We start from the raw sequence: 21,649 nt of genomic DNA, 5'->3' as shown, positions 1-21,649 counted from the left end.
TCAGATGATTAGTGACTTTGAGCATGTTTTCATATGTTTCTCAGCCTTCTGTATGTTCTCTTTTGAAAAGTGTCTACTTAGGCCTTGGAAAAAATATGCAGAATGTAAGAATATATATCTCAGATAAATAGAATGTAGATACAAAGAACTAGGTTTCTCATTGTAGGAGAAAAAATTGAGATAATTCTCAATTACCTGTAGTAGTTTAAAAATCAACTTAACAGATATTTAACTATCCCCATCCACACCATCATTAGTAACTTTTAACCACGTAACTAAATTAACTGTTTAAAGAAGTCTTTTTTACTTTCCCACTCAGATTGTGTTACAGAGAAACTAATGAGAAGTAAAATGATAAGACTCTCAAAACTAAATTACTCCTTGAAAGAAAACTAGCTGCAAATGAACTCTAAATTATTCATTGTACTGTGGCCTCATTCTTCATCTATGGCTAGCTAAATTCCAAAACATTAGAAGTGAAGTCAACCAAGAACCAAGAGAATTGGAGAGCTGTTTCAATTCTGTTACTAATTCCAAAACATTAAAAAACAAAAAACAAAAAAAAAAAAACCTGCAATATTTCTATGTAATTTTTTCCAGTGGAAAAAAAGCTCAGAGTAAATAATCTAAAAATACAGCTTAATATAAATACATAGAGATATATTCATAGATATATATATACATGCATTAGTTTATATTTCCTAGAAGTAACCCAAATAATAATAAGCACATACAGTGCCCAGATCTTGGTTTCTAATAACATTCTTCAATAAAGGGAACCAGCAACGCTCCTTGGAGAAATGGCTGATTCTAGGACTGAAATAGGAAATATACAAGTAAGCCTGGAGCATCTGGTAGTGCCAGAAAGTAAAAAGGTGCTTAAAAACACACACATCAAACAACAACGAAAAACTAACAATGATGGGAATATGTCAAAGGAATATTGGAACCAACTGAAAGAACTCACAATGGCCAAAACTGGAACAGTTTAAACAACAAAATAAGTAAAGTAGTACTGTATTATACCTCAAAGTATAACTTAAATATCCAATCTATATATGCAAAAGCCCAGCAACCAAATGGCAGAATGACCAGAATGACCAGAACGACTGGTTAACTAGTTGCTATGACGCGCAATGACCACCAAGGGGCAGACACTCAATGCAGGAGTTCCCCCCTGGTGGTCAGTGAGCTCCCACAGTGGAAGCATTGCTTGGCTGACCAGGATTAGCGGCTAACCAGGATGAGCAGTGCTCCCACAGAGGGAGCAGCTGCTCTGAGGGCGGGTCCACAGCTGCTCAGCTGACAGGGTTGAGTGGCTGCTCCTGCAGTGGGAGCAGCCACTCCACTGACCGGGATTGAGGGCCAATCCTCGCAGGCCACGCCCCACCAGTGCACAAATCCATGCACCAGGAGTCTAGTAATTTATAAGTGGGGGGAAAGAGGCAAATCTCCCCTGCATAAGAATTCATAAAAGTTTATGTACTACTCCACTGTTACGAAGATAGAACATAACTCCTCACTCTTAAATGTGCATTTTCCATAGTGACTTTTTTATTAAAAAAAAAAAAAAAAAAAAAAAAAAAGAGGAGGGGGGAAATGTAACTTTATAATGGACAAACCTAGTTGGTCCGAAGGTTGTGGGTTATTGTTAAGCTGATAATGGACAAACCTGATAAATAATATCTCAAACCAGTTGATCAAGATTTAACAGCAACAGTGCTAAGGCAATATTAACACTATTTACTCTTGATATGAGAATGGCACTTGACCTCTGTTGTCTTCCCCCAAAAAATACATTGACCAGTCTAATCATGAGAAAAACATCAGGCAAATCCCAAATCAGAGACAGTCTACATCATACCTGTCCAATAATCCTTAAAACTTTCTTGTCATAAAAAAGAAGGCATCTGAGAAAGAAGGCATCTCAAAACCAAGAGGACACATAACAACTAAATGTAATATGGTATCCTGAATGGGATCTTGGAATAGGAACCTTAGGAGAAAACTGAGACAATCTGAACATGTTAGTTAATAATAATGTATAAATATTGGTTCATGAATTGTGACAAGTGTTAAACCAATGTAATATGCTAACAGGGTGTACTGGGCATGGGGTATATAGGAATCCCTATACTATCTCTGTAATAATTTATAAATCTAAAACTATTCTAAAATATGATTTTATTATAAAATAATCTAAGAATACTGTGCTATATTTTATATTTTCAATAATTAATAAGTTTATATTAAAATACTAATTTAATTTCATACACTTGAAAAAACAGTATAACTGGCAGTTTAACTACAACTATATTAACTACTACATTCATAAATATTAATATTCAAAATCCTATTATTAATTATAAAAACCCATGAACTAAAATCTTTAGTAACATCAACTTGGCAATTCAATCAATATTTAGTCATCATGCACTGCGCTAAGTCTTAGGGACTCAAGTATAAGCCTAAAAGAAAAATAAGATGTGGTCCTGCCCAGGTAGGTATGGCTCAGTTGGTTGGGTGCTGCCCAGTACACCAAAAGGTTGCCAGTTCAATTTCTTGTCAGGGCACATGCCCAGATTGTGGGATTAATCTCTGGTGGGGAGGAGGCTTTCAGGAGGCAGCCAATCCATGCTTTGCTCTCACACTGATGTTTCTCTCTCTCTTCCTCTCACTCCTTCTCTAGAAATCAATTTTTAAAATATTTTAAAAGGGGGAAAAAAGATGTCTTCATTGGGAGACAATCATATACCCACACAAACAAATGTAAATTGCAACTGTGGTAAATGTGTGAAGGTACTACCTAATTTGGAAGGTTGGAGTATTCCCTAAGGAAGCAAATCATCAGTTGAGGTGTGAAGATAAACAAGTGAAGGTAAAGTAAAGAGAGAGTGGTCCAGAAAGGGAGAAAAGCATGTGCAAGAAAAGGCCTTGTAATGTAAGAAGCAAGACAAGTACAAGGACTAAAAATCAGCTTGGTTGAAGTGGAGAGTTAAGCAGAATATGGTAAAAGGTGAGGCTAACGGACTAAGCATTGTTAAGGAGTTTCATTTTTACCTTAGAAACAATGGGAAGCTATAAAAAAACAGGAGTGGAGAGTGACAATCAGATGTAGGCTTCAAAATAAGTCACTGTGCTTTCAGGAAGGATAATGGATTAGAAAGGGACCAAAACTTAAGTAGATAGACAAGAATGGAGGCTTTTAGGCAAGATAATACCTGAAAGTAGTAACAAACTAAAGTGGCAGCAGTAGAAATGGGAAGTAGACAGATTCAAGAGATATAAAAAGTAAGATTAATAAAACCTGACTGGATATAGCAGGGAGAGAAAGAGAGTTAAGGATCACTCCTAGTTTTCTGGATTTTACAATTGGAAAGATAATGGAGTCTATTCACTAAAATAAAAAACCAAGAAATAGGACCAGCAATTGGGGGGGGGGGGGGGGGGGACGGGACACGGACGGACCTGGATGTGAGAGTAAGAGGGAAATTGGTTTAGTTTTAGAGATATTGTATTTGAGATACCTTTAATATATCCAAGAGGGTGTCTACTAGAAAGCAAGATATACAGGTCTAGAGTTCAAAGGGGGTAGAAAGTTCTTAGAAAAGCTGACATCTTTATACTTAAAAAGCAGCTAACTATAATCCCCAAATATCCCAGAAAAACATTAGACTCTGACCATCTGTATTTAGTTAAAACAAAAAGCTGAGAGAGAACATGGCAATATTTTATCAGTTAAAATAAAAACTGCTAGACACAGAGAATTTTAAAATCTTGGTTCAATATAATAGCAATTATGTCACTAATTGTACAGTATTTTAAAGTTTTATCTGGACTGGCCAATGTTATTGGAAATGATCTATACCTGCACTGTCCAAAACAGCCACTAGCCACATGTGGATACTGAGGACATGAAAATGTGGCTGGTGTGAGAAGGAACTCAATTTTTTAAATCCTATTTTAACTAATTTAAATAGCCACGTGATATTAGTATAGGTTTAGTGCTTCCTTCTGTATTTCATCTAGTGGATGTGGGGGCTAAAGGGATTAGAGAAATAGAATTTTTCATTCTATCTGTTTATTATATTATTTGAATTTGTATTTCAAAAATATATATTATTTCTACGGTTAATATGTCATATAGAAAAATTGGGAAGTACAGAAAGAGGACAATAAAACTAATGTATAAACCTACCTTTAAGAAATAATCTAGAATTAACATTTGGGACATATAAAGAGGCTCTACATTTTTAATCCTTAGTTAGTATTACCTGTAGCACCACCAATGGAAGTTACTCTGAATTTTGCACATTTCTCTTCTACCTCCTCCCCACTCCTTCCACCCCTCCCTCCCCCGCCCATCCTCAAACACCTTGGAAATCCTGTTAGACAGCTCATCTCTAGAACACTCCCTCAAAACTGCTAAAAAGAAACACTTAACAGTCTCTTGCCTATCTCCCTTTCACCATCACTCTCTTGTTACCAACACATTTTAATTAGAATCCAATCTCTACCCTGCAATGTCCTGAAATCATTTAGTCACTACAGTGAAAAGAGTACAAGCTTTGGAGTCAAGCAACTTTATGAGTCTTGTGGTTCTCCATTTACTACTTGGATGACCTTGAACTAATTATTCCTGCTGGTTCTATACCTGTCTATTTGTTAATAGAAAATAAGAATTCCTAATACACAGATAGCATTTATAAAGCCTAATGCCTAGCCAGAGTAGCACTCAATAAATGATAACTACTAGTATTGTGGATTTCTATGTGCCTAGAACTGCCCTAGTTGCTGAAGGTAGCATTCTGAGACAAAACAGATAGGGTCCTGGCCACCCTGTAGGTCACATGCCACTGCCAAGGACTCTTTCCACCTGGGATTTTAATTCCTGACCCATCCCTTATTAAGTGTGTGAACTCATATAAAGCTCTCGATCTAAAATCTCAAATTTCTTCATTTCTAACATGGTAATACTTGACATAACTGGAATAAAAATAAAATATATGTGAAAGTGCTTTGTAAATCATTATATGCTAAATAAAAAGAAGATATTAAACAAAGAGTAACATATTCTTCTTCCCTAGGGCAAAGTTTTCCTTCCAACCAGTGTGCCAAGAATGGATTACATATGTGCTGAAATATTGACCCACACTCCCCAGCCCCTCAGCCTTCATGAAGCAAGGGAGGCCTGGCTATAATCTGTCACACAAACATAGTAATTTTCCACGTTTGCCTTAATGCAGAAAAGTTTGGAAAACTTGCTCTAAAACACTCTCTCATGTTAGCAGAAATGAATTGGCCACTTACTCCCTCCCCTAGATGATTTAGGATTCACCACTAAACTCTGCTGTTCTTATGATCCCACTACAAAGACGGTGTGTCACAGCTTCCCAAAAGATAAAAGAGGATCAGCTTGAAATTAAAAAGCTGCTAGCCAATTGCTATCATAGTCATAAAAAAATGAAAACAAAATAAAAATTCTTTGGTGAGAATTTTGCCATATTTCCAGAAAAGATTTGAGCAATTTCCAGCAACACCTGCCTGTAACCATGCTAAGACAAAGGTCTAGGAATAATGAGGAGAGATTATTAACAACATAATTAGATACGTAGATGAAGAAAGAAAAAAGGAATAAAGGAAAAAATATATATATTTTTCAGAGAATAGCTGAGGATCTGCAAGAACTATTCAGTGGCTTCTGAGACTGACTAAAGATAGTAGAGACCAAATATAAGATTAGTTTTAGATTCTTTTATTTCATAGTATTTTTCATACACCCTAGAACTAATGTTGATGCATATCTGATTTTTAGACTATCCCTAAGTCATCATCTTCCATATTATATGGAACTACTCTTTCCAGTCTGTACATATGTTGTTAGTTTTTCATCTAAAGCCATATTATCTTAAATTATCTGTTGAATTTACTCCTTATCCTGAATTTATTCCTTACTCTATCCTAATTTATCATTCTGGGATATATTTATACCTCCAGACTCTCACAATGCTGACTGTATTTATTACTTAAAATCTTTATTTTCACATTTTTCAACTCCTCATATGCCATAATACACAGAAAGAGACTTATATCCATCTATATGGGAAAAAGTCTACCAAATAACACTCCAAATTAATTTCTTTTTGTCCTACTTTTTGGTATGACATTCAGTGAGGTGTTTATTCAATGTAAATTAACAAAGAAAAAGATCTTATTAACATCTGATACAAAAATCAATTGAGACACCTCCAACTTAGGCCAAAAAAGATTTCAAGGAAATATGGGTACAGCAGTCTAGAGCAGTAGCTAAAAGATCTCAAACTAGAGTTAGACAACCTAGGTTCAATCCTGGCCCCACCCGTATAATTCTGATTACTTTAGTGTCAGTTAATCATTTAGTTTCACTAGTAATCATTTAGTTTCTTCATCTATAAAAATGGGAATTTTAGCTACTTTATAAGAATGCTGTAAGGATTAGATGAGATAATCATATGAAGCACTTTAGCATGATGCCTTAGTAAATGAGTGTTGATTATTGTTTTGGTGTTAGACAGAATCTATCATCTGACTTCGTCATTACATTAGAAGAAAACTAACTTAGCACACTTTACTCTTTATAAATGTATGCTTTCTGCTCCTCCCCCAGTGAGGATGTTATCAGAGGGAAAATTATTTTATTTTGTGGGCAGAAGAAACTGGTTACTCTATACGGACTATGATGAGTTGTATAGGTCTCTTCAAGTTCTAACATTCTATGAAACAAGTGCAAACATTTAGAACTTCAATCCTTGACCAACAAACACTTCACAACTAAATCAGTAAGTTCAAATATGCACTCCAAACTTACAGTAATAATGTTCACAAAAGAGAACATTATTAATATACCTAATATAAAGTGGTGGGAAAGGGGATGTAAGATAAGAAGCAATATACTGAAAGTTACAGACCACACTACTGAACCATCTTATTTGCCCTTCCTAGCAAGCCAAAGACCAAAACAGATGCCTCAAGTGAAAAACAAGAAAATGAAAGCAAGCAACTACAATCAGAATTTAATTTTTTTTATACTGAACTGCAGTAGGTTGGTGGTATTTAATATTCATTTAAATGGGATTTTAGGGGTTAGGATTAAATAAATTAACTTATTTTCAAATAAAAAAAACTAATAAACACATTAATTTATAAATCCACATATCTCCACAGCATTTGCAACAAATAAGCTATCCCTAAAAAGAAACCTCAAAACCACAAATCAGGAACTAAAGTAAGCAGTCTTACTTCCTTCTCTAGGTGTAGGAAAGAATTTAGAAACATGATGTTTTGAAGTACAGAGATTTCAGTATAAAGCTAGAATCTCTGCATTCTACTGTCCCCAAACAAGTTATCTACAATAGAAAAATAAGTCCCACAAAAAAAAGTTTTAATTAACTTAAGACATTAAGCCATGATTATGTATCTGGAAGTTATATATCACACAAATATACACTTCATATATATACATACACACACACACACACACACACACACACACATATATATATATATATATATATATATATATATATATATATATATACTACATACATACGTATATTTTTTACACACACATACATATATATACACACACACTATCTGGAGGTTTTATACCTCCTTTGAGAATTCGATAAAAAGAACAGACTCTTTACCCTTCCCCACCTAAAATGCACTCAAAACTTTGCACATGATTTCAGAGTTGGGATTGAGTCACAGACCTCATAAAAGAGGGATTCTAGTACATAACCCAGGATTAAAAATAATTTGGGGGGGGGGGGAGTGAAAGTGAGGCAGAGATTTTTAATACAGGAAATAAAATTAGAAATACTTTCTATTTTCTCAGATAATGAATGTCAGAAGTGGTGGTTAGGAAAAGGTGTTGGTCATGTCAAGCAAGGAAAACAAGCAGGACATATGGGGGGGAAAGGTGTAATTAAAACAGTACTAACATAGTGTGTTGTAATCACTCTGAGACAGCGGCAATGAGATGGCCAATTCCTGCAGCCTTCACACAGGGCTGCTGTTAAAAGTAACCAATTCTGGTGCACATTCCCGTGCCAGTGAAGTCGATTAATGGTGAACGTGAACACATCCTTGCAGGTGGAAGCCCAAGTTTATGAAAAGCCTTGCAAACCTTCCACTTCTCCTTCTCAAATAAGAACGGAGACAGAGAAATTATATAGTTTAGGATAAAACGAAGGGAGGGGCACAGAAATCCTAAAAGGGGGGAAGGGGGTGGCTAAACGATTTGCAAGAAGTGTAAACTACATTTTTTGAGATCAAAGGGCTCAGGAGAGAGATAACAACAAAACAAAGGAAGTAATAATAAAAGGAAAAAGCATCTACAAAGTGGGCTTAAAAACACACACACACACACAAAAACCTTTCCTTTTCCCAGACACGTACACAGTAGTCCCTTGGCAGAGGAACGGAGAGGAGGACGACAGCACCACTTCCTTCCCAGCCCCAGCATTCCTTGGACGCTCCCACAGAAGCAAGGCTCCTCCCCCTGCACCACGGGCCCAAGTGCCTCTGGAGGGACGATCGCACTCCCCCTTCCGCTCACTGCGGGAGACAGGGAGCAGGGGGTGCAGGGAGCTGAGAAAAGTCAAGGCTGGACACCAAACCTGAAGACCTCATCGAGAGAGATCCTGGATCCTGCAAGCCCTTTCCCCACCTGATGCATTGCAATGCCAAGGGGGTGTCACCTTGGAAGGGCCAGCCCTCCTTCTAGACCCGCTGCTTTGGGGCACACACATCAGGGACGAGGGGGGCAGAAACCAAAGGCAGATATGGCAAAGACTGGGGACAGAAGTGCCCTGTGGAAGTCCGGAACCCCAAAGGCAGCATATCCGCCACAGCCAGCCTCTCAGGCCGGCCCTCCCCCCGCCTCCCTCCAGGTGGCCCAGCTCCGCCCTCACCTGCCGGCCCGGAACCACCTGGCCGCTCTCACGTCGAGGAGGATGCCCGCCGCCGCCGCCGCCGCCGCTCTCGCTCTCCGGAATCTCAATCTTGGGAAGAAGCAGCGAGCGGAAACGCCACCGGGGCCTTTTCCTCCTTCCCCTCCCCCCGCGCACCTCGGCTCCTGGGGGCGGGGAGCTGAGGCAGCTGTCACAGACTCTCCCTGACCAACCGCCGAGGGCACAGACCTCCCAGCCCAGCCTACGACACCCACAAGGAGAGCAGCGGAGCCGGAAGTGAGGAAACCGGAAGTGGCGCTGTCCTCGGCTCTGGCCGGCCTCTCTCTCTCTCCCGGAATCGCCCGTGACCCGGCCACGTCTCTATGGTGCCACGGCACCTCCCCCGGGGCCCCCGTCCACAACACCCCCTCCCCCCCTTGCTCCTGTCTCCGGGAGACTGGCCCCGCCCCTCTCGCTGTGGCCTTAGCAACCACATCCGGGGCTCCGCCGTGCGGTTGCCCCGGTAACTTTCTGGCTTCGGTGGGATCCCAGAGGGGTGTGTACGCGGGTTCCCAGACACCTGCCAGAGCTGGGAGCTGGCGCGCTGAAGCGGGCCTGAGCTAGGCGGGTCGGAGGTCTCCAGGGGCCCTCAGCACCCCTCCTTTCTCGTTCACACACCCCAGCCTCCCGCGTTAGGCGTCCCCCCAGCAGACGGTGAGCCGGCGGCGGGAGGGTGGAGGTGGACATAGCTCACCGCCACGTACATCACCGGGGAGCCCAAGCTCCTTTCTTTCTCCGCCGCGGGGAGCACGGAGGTGGCTCCAAGCCCGCGGCGGTGGCGGTGGGAGGCGGAGGGAATGTGGGGTGAGGGAGCAGATGCGCTGTAGGCGCCTCCTAGCCGCTTCCCGGGTCCCTGAAGAGCGCCCCCTCCCGGCCACCACGTCCTCACGCCCACCCCTCCTTTGGGGAGGCCGGGGAGACTGGACCATCCAGGGCCGCCGCGGGCTTCCCCGAGTTCTTGTCAGGGCTCCATCTTTGTGATCACTTTCTGCTCTGCTCGCTCGCTGGCAGCGAGTCCCCCTACTTTTCTTTCCTGCTCCTAGTTCCTTATCCATAGAACCGATGGTTTCCCCCTTTCTTTGCTGGCCCCGTTCTTTCTTAAGGAGATCACTGCCCTGTCTACAGACACCGCTGGGCAATCCCTTTTTCCCCTCAGCCCTTGGTTTCCTAAGTTGAGGCCCCCAGACTGGACTCCCCCGACACTCTCCCTCGCCCCGCACCGATTGGAGGGAAGGTATGGCTCAACGGTGATGCTAGACACGCCTGAAGCTCATGTACACACTGGACACACAGCTGACTCCTCCACACTCGTGCCTCCCTCTTTTCCTTGGACAGCGTAGCTGCTCATCCTTACCGCCGTTTCCTTTAGAAATGCGAAGGGATACCAGCAGAGCACTCCATGGGGTTTATCCTTCGTTAGGCCATACTTCACACCTGCCTTTCCTTGTCACATCAGTTAACAAGATATATAAGATAATGTAGTGCCCCGAGGCAGACTCTGGCTCTATAAATTTCTAGGGCGTTTCAGGGAACAGTATATCCCTGTGTACAGATATCTTCTCCATATCCGTGAATAGTAAATAGCCTATGACACCACAAAGGATTCAAAAGTAACAATATTTATTTTCTACGACCTCCAGGACATCTCCTCTAGCAGAAAAAGCACTGAAATCCCAAAACATAAGTTGCATGTAAAGGGCCCTTATCTTAAATGGTTCTGTTCTTAAAAGAAAAGAGCAAATATAAATGCCAATTCATTCAAATGGTAATAAGTTCTGTAGCTCACTAAGGACTTTCAGTTCGAAGCCATCCTGTTAGTCTTCTCAATTATAAGAAAAGGATGCCAATTAGATCCCAATAATTACTGCTCTTATTGTACAGGAACCGAATGGACGTGTTTTTTTTTTTTTTTGAGTTCTAAAAGGTGATTAGGAGGAGCTGCCTTGCCGTGGTGGTGGTGCTAGAGTGATGTGTACTTAACTGTTTGAGCTGACTGGTGTCTGAAGGATTCCCTGGAGCTGTCTTGAGTTTGGGGGACACAGATCTTCATTACAGTTAGTCTCACTATTAGTCTATTATACTCAGGTTTGTGGACACTTGCTTTAGTTATTTATCCTTAGATGGATGATGTCCTTGAAAGATGCTGATGGCTATAGGCAAGTACTTGTCATAGGCCTCCAGGAACTGAGAGCCAGTCTCTGCTGACAGCCAACAAAAAACCAAGGACCTCAGTCCTACACCCACAAGGAGTTGAATTCTGCAAATTACCTGAATAAGGTCGGAAGCCAGTATTTCCCCAGAGTCTCCAGATAAGAGTCCCGCTTGACTAGCAACTTCTTTTCTGCCTTGTGAGACCCTAAGCAGCGGACCCAGTTTTGCCCACATGGACTTAGACCTATAGAATTTGTGAGATAATAAATAGTTGTTGTTTTAAGCCACTCAGTGTGTGGTGATTTTATGCAGCAATAGAAAGTGAATATAATTGTAAGCTAGATTATTTTTACTTCTATAATTATTTGGAGGGATAAATTCCAGGTATATACTTGCTGAATAAAAATTATAAACATTTTAAAGATTTTTTAATCATATAAGTAATTTGCCCTCCATAAGCTTTAGCCAATTTATGTGCCTCCTAATAATCTATGCTTTTGCATTTTGGCAAACACTAGATATGACCATTCTGACAGGCAAAACACAAAACCAAGAAGGTATCCCCTATTTTGAAAGAAGTTTCACATTTCTATTATGACCAGTAGAATTGATCATTGTTTTCTTTATTTTGGGTTTAGTTGGTAAGTCTTTTTTAGTGAATGCCTATTATTATTATTTAGATAGCTTTATTGATGACATAGAGAAAATAGTTCCTAACATGTAGTACTGCATTTTTCTGCTGTAATATTTTTAAATAAGTTTAATTGAGAGAATGAATACTTCTGAGAAATATTAGCTGCTGCCATACACCCAACTGTAATATTGTGGGAAAATGGAAAACATCAGCTTCTTGATTAGACAGTAGATGCTCTATTCTTTTCTAGGGAAAACGTCTAGCTTGTCTGATTTAGTATTAGAAATGTGGTTATTTCAAGAATAAAGATATATTGTATCTTACCATGGAAAATTGTATCTTCTACTACTGTTTTATAAGGAAATATGTACTATTACCTATCAGAAAAAAATAACGAATATCTTCCTAAATAAACATGTCATTTTTCTTTTAAAAAATATTTTGTATTGTTTTCTTAGAGAGGAAGAAGAGGAATAGAGAGAGAAAAACATCAGTGATGATAAAGAATCATCGATTGGCTGCCTCCTGGATGGCCCCCACAGGGGATGAAGCCCACAACTGACAGGGAATCCAACTGGTGACCTTTTGGTTTCCTGGGGAAATGCTCACCTGCTGAGCCACACCAGCTGGGCAACATATCACTTTTCAATTTGGTCAAGATAACCAGTAATCTCTGATTATATTGCTTTATTTGGAATGTGGTAAGGGAGGAAATTCAAATTACTTTTTCTGTAATCCTTGTGATTTGAGATAATAGGGTTTCTTTTTGACAAATGAAATAAGGTAGAAGGAAAAAAGAAGCGATAAAAGAAAAGAAGAAAGGATGAAGTGAGAAAAGTTGGGAGTTTGAAGACTAGTTTTGTTTGGTTTTGTCTTTTCATAAAAATTGGTTCTGCCTACCTCAATTTCTAAAGGTTGGCATCTTCCTAATAAGAACAAGATAATTATAATTTTTTGCTTTGAAATAATTGTATATGACATTGCAAAAAAACATACAGGAGAACTCATATATGAGAAACATAATATATTTAGTTGAATGGTTAAATCTTATTTACTTAGAAAAGTTATCCTTCCCTCCGTTGCTATTTGTGTTCACAGAAATCATAATGGCCTATTCTTTTATGGAGGTCTGATATTGCTTTTGTTGTTGTTAGGTTTGGATAGGCATTGGAAATGCTGACTTTGGCTTGGTTCTGGGGGTATAGAATGTGAAACTATTATCAGAGGAGGCCACACCAGTATGGTTCAAGGACACTGTAATATAGTAAAAAAAAAAAAAAAAAAAAGGTAGACCTGACATTAGAAGCCTGGATTCCGAACTGCACTCAACCATATTATAACTATACGAAGGGCCCAGTGCATGAATTCATGCACCTTGAAAGGAATTGTGGGCCATGAGACTGTGGTGGCCACGAGGCTGTGGTGGGCACAGAGGGTAGGTCTCGGCCTATCCTCTGTGCCCCCATCTGACTCCTCCTGCCCCCAGTTCCCTGTCTGCTGGCAGTCCCGCTCCCACCACTGCCACTCCCATGCACTGATAGCCCTGCTTGCACCTTCTGATGACATGGAGCAATTGGAGCTGGTGCCAGGAGCAGGTGTGAACTGGGCCAGCAGATGCAAGCAGAAGTGGCTGCCAGCCCAATCACCCCTCAGGAGCAGGAGGAGGTGGAGAAGTCCTGGGGGGTGATTGGGGCTAGCAGCCGACGCTCACACCCACTGATGGGGCTGAGCGATCAGGGCGGCACTGGGCACCAGCAGTGGGTGCGAGCAGCGGCTCTGGCACTGGCTACAGGTGCATGTGGGGCCAGCACTAGCAGCAGGTGTGAGCATCAGGTAGGACCACAGCATATGGGAGCAAAGAATTTTCAGTAACCTCCAGAGGCTCACCCTGATGACAGCAATTAGTGCCCGCCTTAGTCTGATGCCCCCGCTCACCTGCTTCATCATCCCATTGTGGCCAATGCCCACCATGTTCCGTGCATGCCCTCTGGTGGTCAGTGCACGTCATAGAGACAGGTTGTTCAGTTGTTCCATCATTCAGCCTATTTGCATATTAGCTTTTTATTATATAGGATGAGTTTTGAAATCCAGTTTGACCTTCCTCCTGAGTTGTTTGGAATATAGGAAGTAAAGCAGTTTGGAAACTAAAGCCTAGGCTATCATAATTATTATTAAGATCTTTCTTGCAAATAACAACAACAGTAAACTCCTTAACTGGTTGTAAAATCTAGGATAAAAATTACTTCTTTGATGCGGACAGCAAAGGTAGAGGAATTTTGGCAAAAAGTTTTTTCAAAAAAATTTGTGCAAAACAAATGCATGTGCCACTTGAAACTGAGGAGGACAGGGAGAAAAACCAAAGGAATGGAGCATCCACACTGTTTCACACAGAGTAACACCCGAACATCAAATTAGCTTGTTATCTTAGTCTGCAGTAGTTCTAAAGCCTATAGATTCAGTACTCTTTGGTTTAAGAAACTTTTCTGTCAGTATCTATAGGGTGAGCAAAATAGGTTTCTAGTTATTCACAGAGAAAAAAGACAAATAATGCAGTAATTAATTTACACTAATAAAAGAGAAAGATAAAAATTGACTGTACCTTTGTAATGCCCACCAGCCAATCAGGAATGAGTATGCAAATTAACCCAACAAAGATGGCAGGTTAATTTGCATATGCAGGCACTGAGTGGCTAGGGGCGGGATGGGCTGCTTGCATTGTCACCATGGCGACATGCAGGCATTCCACACTGCCCCAGCAGCTCCAGGCCTCAGGGCAGTGTGGGAAGGCACAAAGGCGGCTCCAGAAGGAGCAAAGGCAGTGCCAGCATCCCGAGGAAGGAAGGCCCATTCTTGCAAGAATCTTCATGCATCGGGCCTCTACTTCATAAATAATAATACAAAAATAAAGTATAAACCTACTTTTCCCAAATCCTGTATTGTAAAATCTTGAATTTTATAGACAGACACAACAAAAGTGACATTACAGAGAAGATAAGGATGATGAGGTCATCACCACACATTTATTGAATATCTCATATGGTGCTAAATATTCTGCTAAGTGCTTTACACTTTCATTGAATCCCATTGAAAGTGCAATAATCCTTTGAGACAGATGGTATTGTTAACCCCTATTTTTCAAGTAAGAAAACTGAGGTCAAATTAAGTAAACTACTGAGGATCACATAAGTACCAAGTGGCAGAGGCATTTGTCAATTCAAATGTGTCTGGCACCAAAGCCTATATCTTTACACTATCATAAGCCCTTTATTTTACAGATAAGTGAAGTAGAGAGACTAAGACCTATGGTCACTCTCCTTTGTAGTTTACCATATTTTCTGGCGTATAAGACGACTTTTGAAACGAAAAAAAGCCTGCTCAGATTGGCCAGAGTCAGAGAGGCGGTCTATTAAAAAAAGAACTGGTGTTGCCTCAGAAGTGGGGGGTAGTCTTATACAGCAAATACAGGCTTACACCTATGTTTTAACTGTAAAATTGGGGGGTCGTCTTATACGCCGGAAAATACGGTAGGTCTTTTTCTGCCTTATATCCTCTTAATAATCTGTTTATTCCTACGCATTTTGTCAAGCATTTCTGGCATCTGTGCATCTGGCAAATGCATCAAATTGATACAGAAGTTAGTAGATATTTTTAATTGATACATTTAGATAGAATAATATTTAGATTTTAAAACTATGTGATGAGTTCACTTGATTGAATTTTTAGTGAAGCATTTTCTATTAGATTCCCATAAAGGAGACACTGTCTCTCATGTGCTATTAAAAGTTGGACCTTGTGACTACTGTCTGACTATGTTTTTCTTTTAGAGAAGTCAGAGGGGGCAGTCTGTGACTTCATGTAAAAAATAGCCACCAGAGATATATCCAGCATCATTTTTAGTTCTTTAATTTTGGTCATCCCACATTTTCAAAACAGATTAAATTTGTCTGGTTTATTTCAGAAGTATATATTATAAAGCATTCAACGGCAAGTGAAAATTCAAATGCACGGAGCAGAGCTAGAGAGCTTTCTACAGAGGCTCTTCAGAAGGTAAGCATTTCTCCTGCTTTGGTTATTGTATTTTCAGAAACATGTTCCCATTCTTTTTTATTATTATTATTAAAAGCATAACTCATTGGTGTAAATATTTTTATATTAATTTGACATATTGCTAAAATTGCTGTTTTGTTTGTTTTTATATTTTCAAGAGACAGAAGGTATACTGTCAAGCCCTAAAAGGATTCTACCGTTTTCTTCTCTATCCTGAAGAGACTTGGAAATTAATGGGTAACATTTTGCATGAAAATTTCTAAACACTACTTGTTCTTATCTCTGAGGCCTTCTGTGGAGAATTAATAGGAGGTTGAACGAGCAAATGAATAAAGTGAACCATCTTAAAGGATTGAAGTTCTAAAAATATATCAGCAGGACTGGACAGGTTTGAGATAATGAGATTTCTATTTTAGCTTGACTTCTGAAATGCTGAATAAACTATAAACTGAGCTACACAAGGTCCTTGGGAGGAAGTTTCTCTTCTAAACTATTCTAGTTGCATATAATATTTTTCTTATCTAGAGCCATTGAAGAATATATATTTAGTCATCAATAGGAATAAGACTATTATACATGTACCAACTTGTAATGTATGAAGTGGGAGAGAAAGCGGCAAATTGTGTCATACAGAAAAAGACATTTAATTAAAGAAACAGACACCAGGAAGAGGAGAAATCTCCATATAAGCACTGGTTGAGATGGCAGAAGCTTCTGCAGATGCCTCAACTCTCCCCGTGACAGTGAAAAAAAAGAAAAGTCTGTCCATTGAAGAAAAGATCGACATCATAAATGCAGTAGAAAGTGGCAAGAAAAAAGCAGAGATTGCAGCTGAATATGGAATAAAGAAAAATTCATTGTCCTCTATTATGAAGAATAAAGACAAAGTTCTAGAAGCCTTTGAATCGCTGAGATTTGATCCGAAGAGAAAAAGACTGAGAACTGCTTTCTACACAGATCTGGAAGAGGCATTAATGAGGTGGTATCGAATCGCTCAGTGTCTAAATGTACCAGTTAATGGTCCAATGTTGCGTCTAAAAGCAAATGATTTTGCCCAGAAACTGGGACATAATGATTTTAAATGTAGTAATGGATGGCTGGATCGCTTTAAATCCAGGTATGGTTTAGTATTCAGAGCTCAACCTGTAGAAGCTACAAGTGTATCAGTAGACCCTTCAGCTGTTTGGCACCAAAACATACTTCCTTATTATTTAAATGATTATCATCCTAAAAATGTTTTTAATATAAAAGAGACTGGACTGCTTTATCGAATGTTACCTACAAATACATTTGCATTTAAAGGAGAAACATGCTCAATTGGAAAGCTATGCAAGGACAGAATAACCCTTGTGGTTGGGACAAACATGGATGGCTCCGAAAAACTTCCTTTGCTTATCATTGGGAAAAACAGAAATCCACATTGTTTCAAAGGTATGAAATCATTGCCTGTGTATTATGAAGCTAACAGAATGGCATGGATGACCTCAGATATATTTGAACAATGGATGCAGAAGCTTGATGAGAAATTTCAAGCCCAGCAACGAAGAGTTGTGATTTTTGTTGATTCTCTTCCTGCACATCCAGAGGTAAAGAACCTAAAGTCCATTGAGTTAGCATTTTTCCCGTCATGTTTGTCTCCCAAATTTATAGCCATGAAACAAGGTGTTATTAAAAGCCTTAAAATTAGATATCGACATTGTCTTATCAAGAAATTTCTAAGTTCTGTTGAAGGCAGCAAAGAATTTACATTTTCCCTATTAGATGCAGTTGATACATTGCATCTCTGTTGGAGGGCTGTAACCCCAGAGACTATTGCTAAGAGCTATGAAGAGGCAGGATTCAAATCTCAACAGGGAGAAAGCAACAAGACAAATGCAGAGTCCAACACTGGTCTTGATTTGGTTGCCCACGCCCATGCAGCAGGAGTGGAATTTCCTGAAGGTTTATCTATAGAAGAGTATGCTGCCCTGGACGATGACTTGGAGACGTGTGAAGCAGCACCAAGTGGTGATGTGGTATGGACCAAAGAAAGTAAAGCAGATGAAACTGGATTTTATACTTCTGATGAAGAGGATGATGGTGGATCTCTGGGAACTGAACTTCCTTTACCGTCAAAAAATGAGGCAATATCTGCTTTAGCTACTCTTAAAAGTTTTCTTAGAAGTCAAGATATGAATGATGGGCTTCATAATTCTTTAGCAGACCTTGAAATTTTTATTAACTCTTTGTCACTTAAGTAATTAATTATTTATTTTACAACTGAAGGCTAATACCTTTTCCTGATATATTTTTTCTATATGAGGTATATAAAAGGAAAACACCACAAACATAAAAAATGAAAAATTAGTACATTTTTTGTTTACTTGCAAATATCTGGTCTGAATAGCAAATTCCCTATGTAGATTAAATAATGATTAAGTAAATGGAAAAACCTGATTTTCAATTTAGTAAGTTTTTGGAAAGTAGAAATGTATTTCAGAGACCTGTACTTAAAAAAATATGGTAAATGTGTTAAAAAATAAAAAAACTATCCAACTATTTAATTTATACAGATTGAATTGGTGATTACTATTTTCTTTTTTTTTTTAATGTTTAGGTCATGTTCCAGAATATTTTAACTTATCTACCTCATTAAAAAAAGAAAATATTTAGTATTGCTTAGGTATTTATTTTATAAATACATACATATGCCATTATGTTTTAATTAGACTTTTAAGGATCAAGTATTAATTTTAAAATTTCCTCATAACTAGCTAATATTTCTGAAAAGAAATTATAAAAAAACTACTGAAAATAAAATTGGACCCAATCATACACATAAAAATTTGTCTTAACTATTTTCAAGTTATCTATACTAATAATAGGATAATATACGATATTAATTAGACCGGGAGACCTTCTGGAAGATCTTCTGGATGTCCTTCTGGACAAAGCCATGGTGGCAGGGGTCGAGGCAGAGGCAGTTAAGGGCAATCAGGCCAGGAGGGGAGGGCAGTTAGAGGTGATCAGGCTGGCTGTGGGGGGAGCAGTTGGGGGGTGATCAGGCCAGCAGGCAGAGTAGTTAGGGGTGATCAGGCAGGCAGGCAGGTGAGTGGTTAGGAGCCAATGGTCCTGGATTGAGAAAGGGATGTCTGACTTCCCACAGAGATCAGGCCTAACCCGGCAGTCAGACATCCTCCGAGGGATCCCAATTGCAGAGGGTGCAGGCGGGGCCTAGGGACAAACCCCACCAACCCCCCCCCCCCCCCCCGCATGAATTTCATGCTCTAGGCCACTAGTTTCTATATAAATTTAAACAAAAGACTGTGACATCAGGATTTTCTTGTCATCTAAAAACAGAAGATGACACGGATTCTTTCTAAATATTTGTATGTATATGTGTGTGTTAAATAGTAAAATACATTATTGAAACATTTATTAAACTCTTATGATATTTATATTGTAATAAGACTACTCTTAAAAATAAATATGAAGATTACATATATTGCTACTACAATAGAAAAAAAATATATTATGTGGTTCTTAGTTTTCTAATTTTAACAGCTGAAGCTTATAATCTATAATATTTATTTTCTTAGTTTACTGAATTTTATTTTTAGTAAAAGCTGAGTGTCCTTTCAGCATATTCTAATGTATTTATTTAATCCCCCCTCCATGGTAATATGTTGGATTAAATTTCTGTTTGAGAAAGCTGTGTCTACAGAATGTTTTAAAATATTGTATCCAATTATTTACTCTTTATCCATAAAATAGTCTTTAAACAGTAAAAAATATAACAATGGGTCAGACTTTTATTTTTTACTTACTTATTTTTAAATCTTTGTTGAAGTAATACATCCTCCCTCCTTTTCCCCCATTAACCTCTTCCAGCCCCCTACAGTCCTTCCCACCCCCAGGCCCTCACCAACCCTTTGTCTGTGTCCATGAGTTATGCATATATGAATACAAGTTCATTGGGTCAGACTTTTATATTGTTAAATTTTAAATTGTATGCTTATTTAACTTATTATATCTAAGTTAGGGTCCCCTTTTAAAACTATTTTGGAAAATGTAAAACATTATCCAGATTCTTTTTATTATGAATTATTAGTGTGCCAACAAGACACATTTAAAAGGAAATAATTTATAGAAAATATTTTTATTTTCCATTGTTGATTAACTCTGCTTTTGAGATTTTGTAATAAGCAATCCTTAAAATATATTAAAATTAAGAGATTCTTTTAGAATGAAATATGGATGATTAAAATCATTTTTTTGATGATTTGATTTAAAATTTTAGTGTGGTAGAATTTTGGACCTAACGTAGCTCTTCAGAGCCCCAGCTTTAACTATAGTATCTGGCATATATTGATTTCTCAACAATCTTTTTTTTTCTTTTTGCATTTCATAACATTTTTATATCAAATATTTTCATTTTAATCATTTAAGATATTCTATGACATAAGGATTATTATCTTCATGTTTACAGATGAGGAATTTAAAACCTGGAAATACTAAATTATTATTTATTTAAAATATCAGAGCTCAAGCTTAAATACTACCTAAATAACACTAATCTGTGTTATTCTAACTAAATACCTTTAGTTAGAATTTTTAGCTGCTTTTCTCTACTCTGTAAAATTATATTACTTTTCCCTAGAATTTAGGGGCCTGAGGGTGGAAATTTCAGAGAACATGCTGAATCGATGCTGATAGCTCTATCACAAGATCTCTTCTGAGAACTCTATTACTAATGAAATATTGGAAACCTTCTGATTTGGCAATTCTGTACCATTCTAACACAGGTTCCAGTGGAGTTCTATTGAGAGTATTTAAAGCAACTTTAATATTTCTAAAGTGCTGAAAGCATCTACTCCTTTTATGAGTTTTTTTTCTTTTTTTTTTTTTTTTTTACTTCTAGGGCATAATAAATGTAAAGATGATTTTTTAAAAACAACAACAACACAAGGCTACTATATAATGAATAAGAAAAAGTTAACTTCATATTTAAATTCAAAGACAACCTTTAAGTTGTACACTCTTCCATTAAATTTAAAAATATGTAGACATAAGTAATTTTTAGAACAAAAAGTTTAAATATTCATTTGTCCTGGGACATAGACAATTGTACTGCATACCTTGGTTCTGATTTATCTTCTCTATACAATCAATACAAGATGAAACTAAATGCCACTTGTCTTTTCACCTGTTTTTCAATTAAATGTGGCATTATTTTCATTGTGGTTTTTTTTCCTTATAAATTCCTACTGTTTCAATGTTTGTTTTTGTTTTTTGTTTTGTTTTGTTTTGTTTGTTTGTTTGTTTGTTTGTTTTTTGCTTCTTTCTACTTCACCAAGCAACAAATCTTGTATTTGGGACGTTATTTCACTACCAATGGCTACTGAACTGCCAGTGAAAGGTTTGGTTTAGGATAAAGTAGGACAATGAGTAAATCAAAGCCTGAGGGTTTCATGTTGCCTGCCTAGCTTCTCATTTGGACCCAAAGTTAAATGTCCAACTTCACTTTTACTGAATACAAAGCAGAATAATTGGGAGCGGGAGGGAAATAGGGAAGGGCAGAGTTGAAGGAGAGCTTCCAAAGCAAACACCTCAGATGTCAAGTGAAGCCCTTTTCAATGACTGGTCCAATAGGGACTCATTGATAGAGACTGGCAGAGAGAGATTTGCCCCTTAAGAGAGGCAGCACCACATATCTGCCGGAAGATCCAGAGTCTAGTGGTGAGCTGGATCTTGGGGGCACCAAGAGCTCCCTGAGCTAAGGACGTGCAGCCCTAAGGCAGCCAAGAAGCTACACCAGATGCTGGGGGATCCTGCCACCACAGGG

General features: G+C 38.6%; 2 protein-coding genes across 7 annotated transcripts in view; one reads left to right on the top strand and one right to left on the bottom strand.

Annotated features, from left to right (window-relative positions):
• ARFIP1 (ARF interacting protein 1) overlaps positions 1-9,162 on the bottom strand; it is a 79,303-nt gene extending 70,141 nt beyond the window's left edge. Inside the window, exon 1 of one of the 2 annotated variants that reach the window (XM_084883967.1) lies at positions 8,955-9,162. The gene's annotated coding sequence lies outside the window, so the exon portion shown is untranslated. The remainder of the gene's footprint in view (positions 1-8,954) is intronic. The other variant, XM_084883968.1, reaches the window with a different exon arrangement.
• On the top strand, positions 9,139-19,284 carry TIGD4 (tigger transposable element derived 4). Of its 5 annotated transcripts, none has more exons than XM_084883966.1 (3): positions 9,139-9,230; positions 15,737-15,825; positions 15,984-19,284. In XM_084883966.1, the coding sequence occupies exon 3, from the start codon at positions 16,527-16,529 to the stop codon at positions 18,063-18,065; it is 1,539 nt and encodes a 512-aa protein (XP_084740092.1). In that variant the 5' UTR covers positions 9,139-9,230; positions 15,737-15,825; positions 15,984-16,526; the 3' UTR covers positions 18,066-19,284. The 5 variants fall into 5 exon arrangements, with proteins under 5 accessions (XP_084740092.1, XP_084740090.1, XP_084740089.1 ...); XM_084883964.1 differs by having other exon boundaries at positions 9,190-9,647; XM_084883963.1 differs by having other exon boundaries at positions 9,190-10,227.
• The last annotated feature ends 2,365 nt before the right edge of the window (positions 19,285-21,649 follow it).

This window comes from Pipistrellus hanaki (assembly GCF_964339955.1).
Source record: "Pipistrellus hanaki genome assembly, chromosome: 5".
NCBI lineage: Eukaryota > Metazoa > Chordata > Mammalia > Chiroptera > Vespertilionidae > Pipistrellus > Pipistrellus hanaki.
This window is presented reverse-complemented; position numbering and strand designations above follow the sequence as displayed.